At 43.5% G+C, this 18664-nt stretch overlaps 1 protein-coding gene across 2 annotated transcripts in view; it reads right to left on the reverse strand.

Annotated features, from left to right (window-relative positions):
* The window catches only part of SLC4A8 (solute carrier family 4 member 8), a 492841-nt gene that overhangs the window by 216779 nt on the left and 257398 nt on the right, over window positions 1-18664 (reverse strand). For both annotated transcript variants that reach the window (XM_030198274.1, XM_030198272.1), the window contains exon 5: window positions 2572-2732. In XM_030198274.1, coding sequence (XP_030054134.1) covers window positions 2572-2732 — 161 coding nt within the window. The remainder of the gene's footprint in view (window positions 1-2571; window positions 2733-18664) is intronic.

Below are 18664 nucleotides of genomic sequence, written 5' to 3' on the forward strand. Positions count from 1 at the left end.
TTAGTGCTGTTATGAAAACTAAGCGTGCTTTTGCACAAGTTTGTGCATAGTGTTTTACAATGGAGGGACATAGTGTTTTACAATGGAGGGACATAGTGTTTTACAATGGAGGGACTGTGTGTTGGCCTTACTGGGATTACATCAAAATGTTAGTATAATTTTAGTTATAATATCAGATGGGGTTTTAGAACATGCTGCAGGACCTGATGTGTGTTCAGGTGGTTGTGTTATGCAGACTTTTGTCTGATCAGGTTTAAGAACATAATAATAATAGCCATACTGGGTCAAACCAGTGGTCCATCTAGCCCACTATCTTGCTTTCAACAGTGGTCAATCCAGGTCACAAGTATCTCCGTGGGTTCCGCTATCTCTCTCCCTTCCCGGTCTCCCCATATGTGCTGCAGTCCTCCATTCTTCCGGGCGGCCAGCAGCATCAGCATTGAAAGCATGCTGTGTTCAGCTAGCCCTGGAACCCTTCTCTGTGCTACAACTTTCTGTTCCTGCATAGGCAGGACACTGCAGAGAGAAGGGTTCCAGGGCCAGCCAGAGGCAGCATGCTTTCAATGCTGACGCTGCCGGCAGCCAGGAAGAATGGAGGACTGCAGTGCATACGGGGGAACTGGAAAGGGAGAGACAACTGACCCCATGGGGGGAGGGGAACTGGAAAGGTAATGATGGGTGTCAAGCTGATTTTCTGGGGTGGCGCTAGCTACCCCATACTGACACCTATGGCACATAGGCGCCATTTTCATTAAAAATCCATTTGGGGGGACCGGGAAGGGAGAGAGATAGTGGACCCTATGGTGAGTGGAGGGAGAGAGAGGTGCTACACCGCGAATGGCAGGGGAGGGAGGAGGGAAGGTAAAAGAGATGCTACATCGCATATGGGGTAGGGGGAAAGATGTCACCAGACCACAGGGAGGGGAGAAGGGGAACGTGAAAGATAGAGCTCAGTTTAGGAGAAAGGGAAGAGATGTGAAGAGAAGCTGAACCCATGAGGAGAAAGGGAGAGATGCTGAGATGGAAAGGGTTGACCAGAGGGAAAAGAGAATGATCGGCTGGGTTCAGGGGGGGGGGGGGGGGGGGGTGGAGAGTAGGAAAGTGAGAGAAAGACAGAGAGAGAGAGAGAGAGAGATGTGGTAGTATGGGGAGGGTCAGGGGAGAGAGAGGAAGTGTTAGCTGGGGGAGGGGGTGGGGGGAGGATATAGGAACAAAGGCACTATATGCAGCACTACATAACAAAGTTATATAGGATTATAATATATGGCAACTTCCAGCATTAGCAGCCTGATATTAAAACATAGACTCTGGCTAACTTCATCTTTCACTGCTAAGGCCTGTTGCTTGCTAGATCTCAGATTTGTGTACAGTCTGCAAGGACACTACAAAACATCACCAAGGTTACCAGTGAACAAGGAGAATAATAACCACATTACCTCACCACAAGGGGAACTCACAGGCTCATAGTTGCTGACTTTCAGGCTTGTCCTCACCCAAGAAAAGCACATTGTTTACTGGTACGGTGACTCTTCAACATGGTACCAGTGGGGCAATATTGTGGCCCCTCAAGTCACAACATCTGAAGACAAAAAATGTTTGTTGTGCAATGACAACAAGACCAAGAATACACATCACTCACCCAGCTACAGCCTGCAATTTCTGCATAAAAGAGGCTCATATCTGAGGCAAATGGCTGTTTGCATTCCATCTGATCTAAAGTGCAGCCCCTGCTCTGCCACCGGAGTGCCTGCCTGAGGAACACGCTGCCACCTGCTGGATGTCTGATCCTATCTACATGCCACTGGCTATGCCTACTGTTTAACAAATTTAAACACCTGGATGGTTTATTATTATTAAGTGATTTGCTATCCCGCCAATCTACAGTGTGTCTAGGCGACTTACAATCTAAAGTGGGAAGAAATGGAAATGACATGCAGCAAAGAATTTTATAATAGGTCACCTAGATCGGGAGGACAAGTAGACAACTATTTTAAGATGAACTATGTATGTAGGTTTTTTTTTAATAATCTAAACTTGTATTTTGTGACTCTGCCTGTGCTCCAACAAAATTCCTCCCCAAACATACCCACACCCAAGTTATGTATAAGTATGCACCCACTTGTCATAGCAAGTACTTGTACACGCAGTGTATGTATGTATACTAATATATATGTGCAAAAATCCTTGATAAAATTACCCAAGTGAAAACAGGTGGCTACAGTTAGGGGCTCAGGCCCAGTTAATTTTCAAAAGGGATCAGTTTAGGAGCCTAACTTTCAAAGTTAGTCATCAAAACCCTTTGAAAAGTTACCTCTACTGGTACTGAACAGTAGCAAACAATTTGAGCTACTGTATATATTCTATGACACTCAAAAACTATAATGAACTTTTCCTCTAAAAATATGTGTTATTTTAAAAATCCTTTTAAAATACAATTTTAAAAAGTATTGTGTATCAGCTATAATTTAGAACTAAGTACTACAGTGCAGTGTGTTTTAATATTGCAACTCATCTTGGTGTTTTCTGGGTGTATAGGAAGGATTTTACCACCTGCCCCACTTCATGCGTTACCTGCAATCTCCTCAATAGTATTGACGTGAATGTCCAGCAAGACAGTTCCATTGATAATGCAGCTCCTCAGCTCGAAGAGGCTGTGCAGTGAAAGCGTGGCCACATACGGCTTGCTCCACCGTTCTCCGCCATCTTCCACGTCCTCCTCGAACTTCAGCCACCTGACCACCCCCAAAAAGCAAACAAAATAGAACAAATAAAAATTCTTGAAACTTATCAATAATAATAAAGAAGAACCAACACAAACCTTGAATATACTACAAAGGGGATCAATTTATCATATCTTATATCCATCTTCATTCATTAGGTCAGCTAAGGTTGCATGGAAGCAGTCTACTGATTATTAATTGTAGCATTGCTTCCTCTTAGCCCTCTCCTCAATTTACTTGTATTAACAATAGGAACAATGATCAAATAAGAGAAAATATCAAACACTTTAGAGTTCCTTTTACACAGTGGTGCTACCGATTAGTCTGCGCTGAAAATATGAAGAAGGCCATGGGAATTGAATGGGCTTCTTTGCATTCAGTGTGCCACTAATCGGTAGTGCCACTTTGTAAAAGGAGCCCATAATGACCAAAGCAAGTAAAAAATAAACTAAAAGAACGGATACCAATTTGTTTTTACTGTATAATGAATTTTCTAAAGCAATATTTTGACAACAGTGCTGCTTTGAGGGCATTTCACGTTAGCTGTCTGAACAGTCATTAAGATTAAAATGCTAAACAGAGCTCCCTCCAAATCAGTCCAAATAGCTTCTAGGTCAATATTCAGCTGCTGTAGTTGGCATTGGGCTTCTTTTACAAAAAAGCACTAGCAATTCTGGCCCAGCAAATGTGATGAAGCCCATAGGAATTCAAAGGGAAAGGAAATAGGTTAATATACCACCTTTCTGTGGGTTTCACAACTACATTCAAAGCGCTTTACATAGTATATACAGGTACTTATTTGTACCTGGGGCAATGGAGGGTTAAGTGACTTGCCCAGAGTCACAAGGAGCTGCAGCCAGGATCAAAGTCCGCTGCACTAACCACTAGGCTACTCCTCCACTCACATTTGCCACACCGGAATCAGTAGTGTGGCTTTGTAAAAGGAGCCCACTGTCTTTACACACCAGTCACTGTCGCTAAATAAGGAGAAACTTACCCTTGCCTAATCATTTCCTTTCCTTGAGTTCTGCTACACTAGTCCAGACTGGTTTTGTCCCCCTAATAACAGATGGAGGTAAATCCAATAATATTCTTAAGTCTGCACAAAGCTACCATAAAGCTGGTCCCATTGTATTCCCAGATTCTGTATGGGGGACCACTCACATAACAATATTTATTTGGAGGACAGCAGGGCTGGAACTAGTAGAAACTGGGAGGCTTTAGGCAATTACCATGCACACTGCACTTCTCTCTCAATCGATGAGCCAGACCTTTCCAGTTTTTGTGTTCTGAACCAACTTGTTTACTTAAAGTCTTGTTTGGTAAATGGACAGGACCTCAACAACCGCAGAGACAGTCTCCATGACAGAGGCAATGAACCAATACTATTTCAAGTAGGAATAGGCAACAAAAAATGCGCATCTTTTTCTTCCAGCTTATTATTTGTTCTGGAACAAACATTGTCAAGAGTGTGTACTCTTGCAAAAGAGTGTGTACTATGTACAAAGAGGGTATGCTCTTCTTAAAGACTGTGCACTCTCCCAATAGTGTGCTCATGTGCGAAGCATCATGCAAGAGAGAAAAGTACGCCCTTTTTTGCACACTGCATACTGATTAAAAAGAGTGCGCACTATTATTGACGAATGACATTTTGCTGTAAACGACAGCCCATCCCATTTTATGTCACTGGTAAATGAAAATGAGTAGAAATTTTTTTTTGTTTTTTCCATTTGCCATCAATAGCGCACACTCTTCCTAGACAGTACTCACTCTTTCAAAAATGTGTGGCTTTTTTTTTTTACAAAGAATGACCACTGTTTCTAAAGAGTGCATACTATTTGCATAAAGGGCACACTCTTTAGGAAAGGGTGCACACGTGTGCAAATATGTACACTATCTGGAAAGAGAGCATCCTCTTTCCATAGAAAGACTGCATACCTCTATTTACGAGTTTCTTTATCTCTCCTGCATCCTGTAAACTCTTCTCAAATCTTATTAATAACAGTGTAGCCAGCAGTAAAAGTACGCTTCAAAGAAGATAGTCACTTCTAGTCTTTGGGGTCCTACCTGCTTAAACCACACTGAGTGGGTCAGTTGCCAATATTCAGCAGCACTTAACTAGGCAGTGCCATTTAATATTGACACTAACTAACCATGTGAAAGTCTGCCAGAAAAAGGCCAGTCCATGGGAGGAGCTGGCAGATATGTGAGTACTGGCAATATTCAGGTCCAATGCCCACATAGCTATGTGGGCAGACAGGATCACACAAACAACAGTCCTAACTCTGTCCACTTAACTATATGGGTGCTGGCACTAAATATGGGCTGGCACCAACATAACTTCCAGGTACCAGCCTGCAGCTGATCTTCTGTCCCTCCCACCAACCCATCGCACCGATTCCAATCCCCTCATGTCCCCCAACACAAGAAGGCCCCCTACATGCCCAACCCCATCCCAAACCCTCCATACTGCAAAATGTCCCCGCCACCAAACCCCAAGTCTCAACAGGTTTATCCCCCAGACTTATTGTTTCAGGACTGATGGTGATAGGGCAGGAGTGAACCCCACTCACTCCTACTATCCGACCTCTACCAGTAGTCTCATGGATGACCCTTAGCAGTAATATCAGAAGACTACCACTAGAGATTGTGGCAGACATTCTTAATCCAGAGCTGCTAGGGAAAGGAGAGAATAGGGTTCACTCCTGCTCCAAACAACAACTAGATCAAGCATGGCATAACATTTGTAAGACAAACATAAAAGATGACCTCTCTAAAAGACATATAGGAAGCAGGGAGAAATCAAAGAAGAACAAGCAGAAAAAAGTTAATGAGCAATTACACCCTAAACCATTTGGCGACTGGCAGTGTATCAAGATTTTGTAACTAAACCATCCCATCAAACATTTAAGACTCTTCGAAGTCCTCCATTACACAGATGAACTAAACTCGATCCTTCCTCCATCTATCTAACAACTTTGTTTTCACAGACTTGAATAAACTCCTTCAACTGCAAAGGATTAAAGAAGAGTAGGGTTTGACTTAATGACTTCCAGTCAGCGGGTAGAAGAAAATACGATTCTGATGAAGAGGACTGCTGGTTGCTGGCCACGAACCAACTACATCTCCAAGGAAAGTTTGATGTGCTTTGACCATTGTGTGTTTGACAGTACAAATCCTCTAGTATGCACCACATGTTTTACATTTTTAAGTGTTTGTGACCCTTGAGGTAGGAGGTTTCACCTGCCAAAACATGGTCCCTTGTCAGATCCTTTCCTGGTACTTGTTTAATAAAGGTTGTATTTTCATCTACCTGTTGACTGGAAGTCATTGAGTCATTCCCTATTCTTCTCTGTGCATCCTGGACAATCCGTAGGGAGTTTTTGTCCTGTTTTTAGAGGATTCCAGGAAATTTAAAACAAAGACATTCCCAGGTCCAAAGCCTTGGATCTTTACTAAAGAAATTCACATCTGAGGTTTTGGGTTTTAAGAGATAGGTCTGGGTAAACCTGGACTACATTACCATGAAACAAATCAGATTTTTCCTTAATAAAAGAAGTCAAAACTCTATCTCTATCAGAGACCTCCGCAAATGAAGCCACCACAGTGCCTGTTAGTGGATTCCTAAATCTAGGTCTGTAGCAGAATTGTTACATGCAAATCCTACACTTGATTAGTTGTATCACCCAAAATATTCTTTATTGTACCAGGGACATAGTATGCTTTCACAACACGAGGTAAAGATTCAGCCTCAAAGTGCAGGATATCCACCATATACTGCTTAAGCATCTCAACAGCAGAGATCATATTACAAGGAGGAAATTTATCAACCTTAAATTACATGATCAAAGAGTATTTTCAATTGTTTCCAATTTATATTCCAAAATCATGTTTCCCTTAATCAAAGAAGAAATTCCAATGCTTACAACCTCCCAAAATAGCCCAGTAAAGTCCACCCATGACTACTCATTTCTTATTCCACTAAAGAAAATGTGCCTCCCCAGTAAAATTACAGATTTGAGACAAACCATTAGATACAGCTGTCTCTCTTTCAGCCATGATTCGCAAAATTTCTTCATCACTTACTTTTTTAGGTATTTAATTATCAGACCTCACAGAGGAATGGCACATTACAGGGCATAGAGATGAAAACGATGATTGAAAAGAAGTGAACCACTGACTGTCCACTACTAGGAAACTTTTAGCATTGGAAAAACCTGAGGACACAATCAATAATGGAACAAAGGAAGATATGGCACAAGAGTTAGCCAACTCTTAAGAGATATTTCCTTCCTTCATCCCCCCCCCCCCCCCCCCCCATGGTTCTTACAACTTGGGGAAAGAGGAGATATACTTATAAAGGTGGTTAGGGGTTGGGGCACTGGGCTTGTATGAAGATCTTGTAAGAGGCAAACCTGATAACAACAAAAATCCTTCAGGGATATGTCATCCCTTGGTCTAAAGTCTACTGTAGTAACCACTAGGCTACACCCCCTAGACTTGCTTCCTGCTTTGCTAAGAATGCCCATAATACCTGAAACTGTCATAGAGCCTGGTTTCCTCTTTCAGTTTCACTTTCAGGGGAGAGGGAGGAGGACAGCAACCACTGAGGGATTAAGGAGGGGGTATCATACCTTAATCCCTCCAGCATGCAGGAGCTGCCTTTGTGGGTGCTTGAGCACCCCCAATATTGAGAACATTACTTGTATGTGTCCAGGGGGGTGGGGTTATTTCCATTGGGCTTAGCACCCCCAATAATTTTGAAAAGTTGGCTCATATGCCCTCCAGTGATCAGCTACTCAATCAGAACACCTTTTTGTACCCTGGATTTGATTGAAACAGGTCTAACATAGGAAGTCCTTCTTTTTAGGCTTGGACATTTCTTCCCATTCACTAATCGCTGCTGGATATCCTGATTTTAGACTTTAGACCCTCCCTAATGTGGAGGAGTGGCCTAGTGGTTAGGGTGCTGGACTTTGGTCCTGAGGAACTGAGTTTGATTCCCACTTCAGGCACAGGCAGCTCTTTGTGATGCTGCGGAAGTCACTTAACCCTCCATTGCCCCATGTAAGCCGCATTGAGCCTGCCATGAGTGGGAAAGCGCGGGGTACAAATGTAATAAAAATAAAAAATAATCCTGCCCAAAACATGCCTCCGTGCTATCTGGACATACTGCAGTGTTGGATGAACCTTTTCTACCTTTGCAAAATTGGGATTTGGACGTTTCAGGCACATGGATGTCCTTTTGGGCATTTTTGAGACGTCAATAGGTGCCTATATTTCTGGGTGCTTTATTTATAAAAGAGGATTCTGTATTAGTAGTTTGACCTGAAGAAGCCCTTTTCATTAATCTCAAAACAGTAAAACACAGAAAGGCTGGAGCTTTGTCTATCAGGACATCTGCAGCCCCAAATTTATTGTAGTTTAAGAACATTTTGAAGACTTATTTGCTTTTATGAGCCTTTCTCAGTCTTTGATTACGTGATGATGGTATCTATAGCACAAGAAGCCCAGTAAGTTTATAGAAGAGCCAGTGTGACTGGGAATTCTAACACAGTGTAATAAGTTTAAATGTTTGCTTATTTATTCTGTTGTATATTTTATGTATGTTTTTATATTGCTAGCTGCTTAGTTTTAAGCGGGTTATAAGTTTTTTAAAAGAAATAAATAAATAATAAAGGTACTTGAATATAGTACAAGAGGGCCCAAGAAGGCTTCTTGCCCAGTCACCATTTAAAAGCATATAAACATCCTGTGAAAATGTTCTTGTTGCCATCAAAAAGTTTTGAATTAGACATGGCAGGTCAAATAAGGCACATAGGCACTGCTCAATTTTCAAGCTATCAGAGCCAGGGACTTGAGGTTGGAATGCGAAAAGGTACCCCCATTTTGTGTTACTGATGTTGAAAAGACTGGAAGCAGAACAGAGTCTTCAGAGAAGAAGAAATTAGTTCTGATGAGTCCAGTATGATGCTAGGGAATCACTGTGCGGAACTTTCTTTAAAGAATTTGTGCAGGGTCTTGTCTATTACAGAGATGAGTGGATAAGTTAGAGAAGGTGCCAAGTACAGGTCTACAGACAGAACATCCTGTGCTAGGTACACTGGAGATAGGTATGCTGAATAATAAATGGGCAGTTTTCCATTTTGTCTGCTGGCAAACAATTCGATTTGAGAAGTGCCTCACAATAAAAAAAAATGCTCTGTTAATTGAGATTCATAAAGTTCCAAAACCATGTTGATTCATGGTACTGTTAAAGGGACCTGCAGGGGATTTCAATATGTTACTAGACCCATAATTAGATAGAACACTGCAATCTGCCTGCAGTAGAACACCACTTTATTCACCTACTTTAATTATGAGATCTTCTGGGCTTACTGGAGCCCTGGTGACTACTGCACACTTTGGAGTGTGATTGTACACATGTAGCCAGGGCCCAAGTCATGGCAGCAAGGCTTGATTATATTTTACTGTCTAGCTGTTGGTTCTCCAAAGTTAAATTGGCTACTACTAAGAATATTATAATATCAGACATGCCCCAATTAGTCTAGTTATGGGAACGGAGGAACGTTCAAGACACATTTATAGATGGATCTTCCCGACACATTTCTATGCTTATCAGCAATATAAATTTTTTTTAATTCAGAAGTGGGAACAATATTGTGAGATAAATTCCATACAGTTGGAGGATCCTAATGGCTGACTAGTAGGGTAGAAATAAGAGGTCATATTCTTGAGTATGTAGCGAGGGAACAGAAAGAACATAACACTGGTGGAAAGTGATATGTCCCTTTGCTTTGTTAACATTCAGGTAGTATTAGAACTGATGGTAAAGATATCAGCTTGTGTTAATTCTCCGTTACTTCTTTCATAATGTTGTTTTATATTTGCTCATGTGATAAGCTGTAGAATGAACTACATCAAGATACTGTATTGATTATGGAGGGTTTGTCAAAGTTTGATCACCATACACCTGGGTTAGCTAAGTGGCACTGGTTACCTGTGCAATAAATATTGTATTCAGTTTAAAATATTGCTGTTGGAGAAAGTCACTATGATAGAGTTTCCCCTTTGTTCTGGAAGCTTCATTGGCTGCTGATAGAGGAATGGAATAAATTTAAATTATGTGTCACGATATTTAAGATATTGTATGGTCAGGCACCAAAATATTTGATGCCTGTAAATAATTAATTTACTTGGCAGTAGACAATTCTATTTGTTACAGAATCAAATGCAGCTTAGTTTTCCTTCTTTGAAAGCTATCAAAAGTTATGGACATTTAGCATTATCCATTTATTTTATCAGGCTTCTTTTAATTGGAATTCATTATTGTTATCAATCTGACTTGAGCCCAATTATTTTTGTTTTAGGAAACAGTTGAAGATTCTATTATTTCAACAATTTATTAATACAAAAGGACTTCATTACTAATTTATACTGTTAGATTGGAGAGTTGGTTGATGGTTATTTGAGGTCAAACGTTTATCTAGGAAATGTTCTACAAACCTAAGTAATGCTATTGTAATCCACAAAGAACAAAATAGATAAATGCAGGCTACTAAGTCGTAAATTTAAAACAAATCATAGAAAATATTTCTTCACTCAACGAGTAATTAAACACTGGAATTCATTGCCACAGAATGTGGTAAAAGCAATTAGCTTAGCAAGGTTTTAAAAAGTTGTGGTTAAGTTCCTAAAAGAAAAGTCCATAAGTCATTATTATGATGGACTTGAGAAAATCCACTGCATATTATAGGAAAAGCAGCATAAAATCTGTTTTGCTGTTCTGGGATCTTCCCAGGTAGTTGTGACCTGTTTTGGCCACTGTTAGAAACAGGATACTGGGCTTGATGGACCTTCAGTCTGTCCCAGTATGGAATGCTTATGTTCTTATCTTACAACTGGTTAAATGGAAGGAGACAAAGTAGTAGTAAATGGAGTTTGCTCCGAGGAAAAGGGTGCTATTAGTGGTGTACCGCTGGGATCGGTCCTTGAGCTGGCTCTTTTTTAACATCTTTGTGAGAGATATTGCAAAAGTACTATCTGGTAAGGTTTGTCTCTTTGCAGATTATATCAAACTCTGTAATAAGGTGGACACTCCGGAGGGTATGGATAGCATGAGGAAGGATCTAGCAAAGCTTGAAGAACTGTCCAATAATTGGCATCTAAGATATAATGCTAAAAAATTCTGAGGGGTTACTGAGAGGACGGTCGCAGGGAAAGCGAGAGTGGCCCAAGAAAGAGCGAAAGAGGCAAGCGCATGTCCCATATGAGCAAGAAGCTCGCCCCCTGGTGGATAAAGGATTGGGGGAAGGGAGGAATAAGGCTAGGAACTACCGTCCCCATAATGCATCTGACCCGAGGCAGCACTGGCAAGCAGTGAGAGAGGAGGAACAGGATTGGGAGATGAATTCCAAACAGGGTGATGATGAGCAGCTGGGGGAGCCTGAGGTGGAGGAGGAGGTGATGGAATGGGATAAACTGGAAGAGTCAGGGGAGAGAGAGAGGAGGAAGGAATGGAGGTGTCTGCATGGGCTCAGACTAGAGGAGCCAAGGTGAGGGGTTTATTGACTGCTGTCTTTCCTAAACTAAGGGGAATTGGAAGAGGTGAATTGAGGCAGCTGGGGAAGAAGCTGTGGCAGAAAGTAATCCAGAGCCTGAGGTGGAGGAAAGAGTGAAACTGCCTGCTGGGTGAACATTGTCATCAGGTTGGCATGAATACTGCTGGGGGAGAAGGGAAGATAGCCTTGAATTGCTGTGAGTTATATGCAATAAGCTGGAGGGTAAACCCAGCCAGATCACTGTGAACATTAACAAAAGTCAATGACTGAAATGTGAACTTATGTTGCAAGCTAGAGGAGGAACCCTTATGGAACCCTGTGAATGTTAACAAGGGTTAATGTTAAAGGGTGGAATAGTGTCAAGTATTGCAAGAAAGATGAACTCTGATATGTGAGAAATAAAGAGGAATTCTTTTAATGATATGACTGGAGCCTTTGGTCATCCTTTGGGGAAATACTATTTATAAACCCTGTGGGGGGATCCCCTAGCTGAAGGAGGCTACGGAGGTGGAGGTCAGAACAGAGAGTTACACGGTGGCAGACGGAGCAGAAGCCAGTGTTGGAATAGCCTGGCTAAGCAGGGTCAGCCGTGGCCAAGGATTGGAAGGGAGACCTGCTGACATACGGTGGCAGACAGAGCAGGAGCCAGTGTTGGAATAGCCTGGCTAAGCAGGGTTGGCCGTGGCCAAGGAGTGGAAGGGAGACCTGCTGACAAAATACAGGGTCACGCACTTGGGTTACAAAAATCTAAGGGAACGGTACAGTATACAGGGTGAAGTCCTTTCATATACGAAAGAAGAGCAGGACTTGGAGGTGATTATATCTGATGATCTTAAAGTGGCCAAACAGATAGAAAAGGCAACAGTCAAAGCCAGAAGGATGCTCGGATGCATAGGGAGAGGAATGATCAGCAGGAAAAAAGAGGTGATAGTGCCCTTGTATAAGTCTTTGGTAAGGACCAATTTAGAATACTGAGTGCAGTTCTGGAGACCGCAAAAAGATATAAACAGGATTGAGTCAGTCCAGAGGGCTGCTACAAAACTGGTCAGTAGTCTCCATCATAAAGCATTTAGGGACAGGCTTATAGACTTCAACATGTATACTCTGGAAGCAGTGGCGTACCGCGGTGGGGGCGGTCCGCCCTGGGTGCACGCCGCTGGGGGGGTGCCGCAGCGCACGCCTGTCTGCTCCCAGTTCGCTATACTCGCTAAATTCTCTCATTCGCTGCAGCAGCTCCCTCCTTCTGCCCCGGAACAGGTTACTTCCTGTTCCGGGGCAGAGGGAGGGAGCTGCAGCGAACGAGAGAATTTAGCGACTGTAGCGAACTGGGAGCAGACACGCGCACGCTGTGGCACCCCCCCCCCCCCAGCGGCGTGCACCCGGGGGGGTGTCATTTCGCGTGGAGGGGGAAGAAAGGTGGGAGAGGGGATATGATAGAGAGATTTAAACATCTCCATGGCATTAATGTACAGGAGGTGAGCCTTTTTCAAATGAAGGAAAACTCTGGAAAGAGAGGCAATAGGATGAAGTTAAGAGGAAATAGGCTCAGGAATAATTTAAGAAAATACTCTTTCATAGAAAGGGTGTTGATGCATGGAATGGCCTCCCGGTGGAGGTCATGGACAAAAGGAATGTGTCTGAATTTAAGAAAGCATAGGACAGGCACGTGGGATCTCTTAGGGAAAGGAGGAGTTAGTGGTTACTGAGGATGGGTAGAATGGATGGATCAGTTGGCCCTTTTAGAAACATGACAGTAGATATGTTTTCATGTACGTCTAACACATTCAAGGAGCTTTGCTTGAACTTATCTGTTGTAACCTTGTGCAATCTGAACATTAGTGTCACCCAATGTCAGAGCTACTGCTTGTGAGGATGACAAGAAGGGAGATGGGCTGGGGAAGTGGATAGCAGGGAAAAGAGACAGGATATGGAAGAGCCAAAATAGAAGAATGGACTGGGTGAGAAATGACAGGCTGAGGCATTAAGGTAGGAAGTGAAAAGATGAGACACTAAGAGGAAGAGGAAGAATGGGAACGAGAGGGAAGGTGAAGTGAGTAGCAGGGACTCTAAAGCTATGGAGTAGAACACAGATATGAAGATTGGATGGGAAATTCAGAGACTATATGGGGAAAAGCAGGGACCTGGGAATGGGTGTGGAGAATGAAAGGCTGAGATTGACTGAGGTCTGGGTAGGAGAACATAGACTCAGGTATTGGGTAGGAGAAAATGAGGATTCAAGAAGAGAGAGAGCAGGGATTTAGGAATGGGTGGGGAAAATTGTTTCAGAAACACCACCAATAGCCACTGAGAGTTAGAAGTGCCGTGTCAAAAACAAATAGGAATTTTATTGCAAAATTTAAAGTCATGAAAGTACAAAGTAGATCACAGGTATGCCAGCACAGAATTAGCCACAAGGTGGCAGCAGTCTCTAGGTTAACTTCCATAACATCTCCCTTTCCTTTTCTTGATCAATATATGCAGAACTGCCTGTTCTAATTGAACATAGTGCAAAAGACAGGAAACAAACCCCTAAGATGTATCCAAGGCAAAAAAAGAAGAAAAAGTAGGGGAGGACTCAATGACTTCCAATGGACTGAACAAGCACCAAGATAGGACCTGAAACAGGACCATGTTTCATCAGAAGATGCCGCCTGCCTCAGGAATCAGAAACACTGTGGAATGTAGGAAGTTTATCAATGGTGATATTGCTGACAAATATGAACTGTGTCAATGGTACATATTGCTGAAGAAATGCAATGGGATTAACAGAAGCACATCCAGCATATAATCAGGCAAAAACAAAAGCTACTGCCACGACTGGCAGCCATTATGTGTACAAACTGCACTTTCCTGTCCAATCACTTTCAACCAGTGTGCCTACTTGCTCAAGGTTCCTATCAGTCTCAGTCTCTATATTCCTGTAGTCTTCATGTTGGAGCAGGTTTTGGGACCAATTGGATTGCCTTGCTCTTCTGGGGTGCACAGGTTGCTATCCCTCCAATATCATCAGCTACTGAGCCAAATTACTATTCATACTCTCCACTGGAGTATTTTTCTTTTTTACATCATACTCTTATATACCACCTACAAGACCAAAAGCTATCGAAGCATTTTTCTGTTCCTGGAGGGCTCACAATCTAGATTTGTATCTGAGGCAATGGAGGGTTAAGTGACTTGCCCAAGATTACAATGGAGTATAGCCTTCTAAGGATCTTTGCTATCCAGTCCTATCTTTCACTGTCTTAACAACAAACTCAGCCTTGACATTGGCCTGTAGATGCCATGCTGATTAAGTAACAAATTCAAGCCCCTTCAATTGATAGCAAACTGCTTAAAATGCACACATGCGAATTGAGGCCCATTGTCTGAAATCATTCAATCAGCCTGGCTATAACATGCAGAGTGTACTGGTTTGGCTTGGGGACGAGAAATTCCAGTGAGAAAGGTCCTGTAGGGCTGGCGATTTCATCAGAGCAATCGAGGCAGCAGCAGATATGAGGATGAGGGTGCCTCAGACCAGGCACACCAAAGTAGCCCTCTTTTCCATATTCCAAAATTCATCCTTCTCTTTTGATCTCTTTGGAAACTGCCAAATATTTTAGTGATGTAATCAGGATCCTGTTTGCCCACCTCTTTCAATATGATCTCCTCTGAATCCCTTCTTCAACCAACTTTCGAGCAGCTGCAGGACCAATGCCAGAGACCCATGTGATAAGATTGATAGATGCACTTGTATCGTCTAATTTTTTCTAGTTTGTGTAGTTTTCCAGTGGTTAAAAACTCATCAATCTTCTCAGCAATTTTGGTTCCATACCATCCAGCTTCTTTGCTACTGCTCCACTCTTAATCTTGTATGGATACTTGGAAATTACAGATGCTGCTTTTCAGTATGCATTGTACTTATGGATGGCTCAATTCACATTCCTTTCATAACTGGCCATCTCTATCAAGAAGTCTGTGATACCTTCGTTTAGGCTTTCCTACGGGGCCTTGCGCTTACTCATAGCTGTGGAAGTCAAAAGCTGAGATCGTCCACCAACAATCCCACAGCTTTCCTTCTCTAGTGCCCCATCCCCTATGAATAACTTCTCTCTCCCTCTGAGGCATCCCGATTCCCAGACACAGCAGCTCATAGGTTTGTTTGCTTTGTTTTGAGTGTACTGGGATGACGGTTGTGTGGAGAAGGGGAAATGGAGGCTAACCTAATTGGCTTCAACTTTTTGACATCAATGTTCCCTCTAAGGACTGAGCTGAGGTGAGCAAAAATTTTTCTTTGCGAGCAAAGGACCAAGTTGACATGAGTAAAGTTTTCCATTACATTACCTTTATCTCCCACATTGCTTAATCTTTTGTTATAATCTTTAGGGGTTTGTTAAGAATAAGCTAAATCGCATTTTTTAATTTATGCGGATGTAGGGTTACCATATGGCTCCAGAAAAAGGAGGACAGATTGAGCCAGTCTGGGCTTTATTTCCATTGCTTTCAATGGAAGCAAAACCCGGACTGGATCAATGTGTCCTCCTTTTTCTGGAACCATATGGTAACCCTATGCGGATGACATATCAGTTTTTTTATCTGATTTCAGACGATTGGCCTTCTACATTAAGTGGCATTTTAAATTGCTATAATCTGATAAAGAATTGGATTGTGTCCCAAACACTTAAGTTGAATAGGGAAAATTCTAACCCTCCAGCAGCTGCTAGTGCAGCTTTGTAAAAGGGGGAGGGGTAAGTTCTTCTGGCTTGGTCGATTTTCAGGGTTATTTTCGAAAGAGAAGGACGCCCATCTTCCGACACAAATCGGAAGATGGGCGTCCTTCTCCCAGGGTTGCCCAAATCGGCATAATCGAAAGCCGATTTTGGGCGTCCCCAACTGCTTTCCGTCGCGGGGATGACCAAAGTTCCCGGGAGCGTGTCGGAGGCGTAGCAAAGGCGGGTCTTGGGTGTGCCTAACACATGGGCATCCTCGACCCATAATTGAAAAAAAGGGCGTCCCTGACGAGCACACGACTTTACTTGGACCTTTTTCTTAAGACCAAGCCACGAAAAGGTGCCTGAATGGACCAGATGACCACCAGAGGGAATCGGGGATGACCTCCCCTTACTCCCCCAGTGGTCACTAACCCCCTCCCACCCTCAAAAAAATTTTTTTTAAATATTTTTTTGCCAGTCTCTATGCCCGCCTCAAATGTCATACCCAGCTCCATGACAGTAGTATGCAGGTCCCTGGAGCAGTTTTAGTGGGTGCAGTGCACATCAGGCAGGCGGACCCAGGCCCATCCCCCCGTACTTGTTACACTTGTGGTGGTAAATGTGAGCCCTTCAAAACCCACCAGAAACCCACTGTACCCACATCTAGGTGCCCCCCTTCACCTGGTAGTGGTGTACAGTTGTGGGTAGTAGGTTTTGGGGGGCTCAGCAAACAAGGTAAGGGAGTTATACACCTGGGAGCAATTTCTGAAGTCCACTGCAGTGCCCCCTAGGGTGCCCGGTTGGTGTCCTGGCATGTCAGGCGGACCAGTGCACTACGAATGCTGGCTCCTCCCACGACCAAAGGGCTTGCATTTGGTCGTTTCTGAGATGGGCATCCTTAGTTTCCATTATCACTGAAAATCAGAAACGACCAAGTCTAAGGACGACCATCTCTAGGGATGACCTAAATTTCAAGATTTGGGCGTCCCCGACCGTATTATCGAAATGAAAGATGGACGCCCATCTTGTTTCGATAATACGGGTTTCCCTTGATCTTCGCCCTATCTCAATCATACAAGAAACGTAGCCAAAAACATCCATACAAAAAAGTAAAAACAAACGAAGTCCAGACATAATCATAAATTCATGCAATTATTGAGGTCAGGGTCCAGTTTAAGATACAGGTCGTGTTCTTTAAGATTTATGGTGATGCTCCCTCCTATGTGACAAACATGGTTAATCCATTGTTAGGTCACAATTCTTGCCTTCTGCAAAATCAAGTTTTACTGAATTATTGTTATGATTCTGCCGGTTTGGCTGAGGGGGAGGGGGGACGTCTCTTCTGATTGGCTGCCAGGGTTTGTGCTGATGTCAGGGGATAGTACTTTAGCCTGCAGCTGAAGAGTTCCTCTGCTTTCGCGTTACTTACACTCTTATGGTGACTTGAAAGCCGCAGTTCTTGGTCAGAATGTGCTCTGTGCTCTGACTTTGATCTGAGTTCCCTGTTCAGGGATTTCTTTCCTTTCCCTTTGTTTGTGTTAGCTGGGGGCAGAGTGTGTGTGTGTTTAATTAGTTCTCTTGCCTCCAGCTGGGCTTCCCTTTGCTGGCTGCAGCTCTGGGTGGGAAGCCAGCTGCTTGTTCCTCAGTGGGGGCTGGGCTTTGTTCAGCTCTCCTCTCAGCTTGGCTGCTTGTCTGAGAGCCTCCTCTCCAGTTGTTTGTTTACTCTAAGGATTTCTCTTCCCAGTGTCCTGGCCTGCTGGCTCAGTGAGTTTAACCCTTTGTGTACTGTGTGTATTGTGTTCCTGCCTCTGCCAGTGTTTGTTCTATCGGCCCTGCTCCCTCTCGGGAAGCCTTCTCTCTGATTGTTTGTTGATTTATGGAACTCTCTCTCTCCCTGGTGTGCCGGCTGGCTCTACAAGCTTAACCCTTTGTGTTCTGTTTGCCTCTGTCTGCAGTGGGTTTGAGGCAAAGGCTTTCTACCTTCCTTTTGTGTCTGGTTCCTCTGGCTTCTGCCTGGGGCTTCCTACCCTGGTGGGGGGGGGGGGGGGGTTGCTGTGTTAGTTCCCCTGTCCTGCGCTAGTCCCCTGGGTGGGCGTGGCCCACTCTGGTTCTTTCGTTTCTCCCTCTGCCCTATCGCTGGTGTTCAGCGCGTGCCTGGCATCTTGGGGTCCTGGGGGCCCTCTGGGTTCTTTCACCCCCTCCTGTGTGTGTCTGGGTTCCTGTTCAGCCGTGAGGCCCGCACGAGTGGCTCTGTGTGCGTGGGTTCCGGTTCGGCCGCGAGGCCCGCCTGTTTGCCTATTTCCCTTCTTCCTGAGGGACTGCATGGAGGGGTAGCTTAGGGGTATTGTGTAGCTGGGGTGTGTGGTGGTGGGTCAGTCTTCCCTTGGCCTGGGTCGGCGCCCTGCTGGCCTCGGCCAGGGCCCAAGGGCTCACGACCAACCCAACGGATCACAATTATCCTATTATGAAGGGAGCAAGAATGGCCAAATTATTTGTTGTCCTCTTTTTCGTACCGAGCTGTCTCTTTTTGGAATTCTCTACTGTTGATGATTTGGAAAACTAGTCACTATTTAGTTTTTTAAAAATTGCTTAAAACATTTTTGTTTAGAAATGATTTGTAGTAAATATGATTTATCTTACATTTAATGAATACAGTTTTTAGATGTTATGTTTTCTTTCATAATAGTGTTAA

This window comes from Microcaecilia unicolor, chromosome 3, assembly GCF_901765095.1.
Source record: "Microcaecilia unicolor chromosome 3, aMicUni1.1, whole genome shotgun sequence".
Taxonomy (NCBI): domain Eukaryota; kingdom Metazoa; phylum Chordata; class Amphibia; order Gymnophiona; family Siphonopidae; genus Microcaecilia; species Microcaecilia unicolor.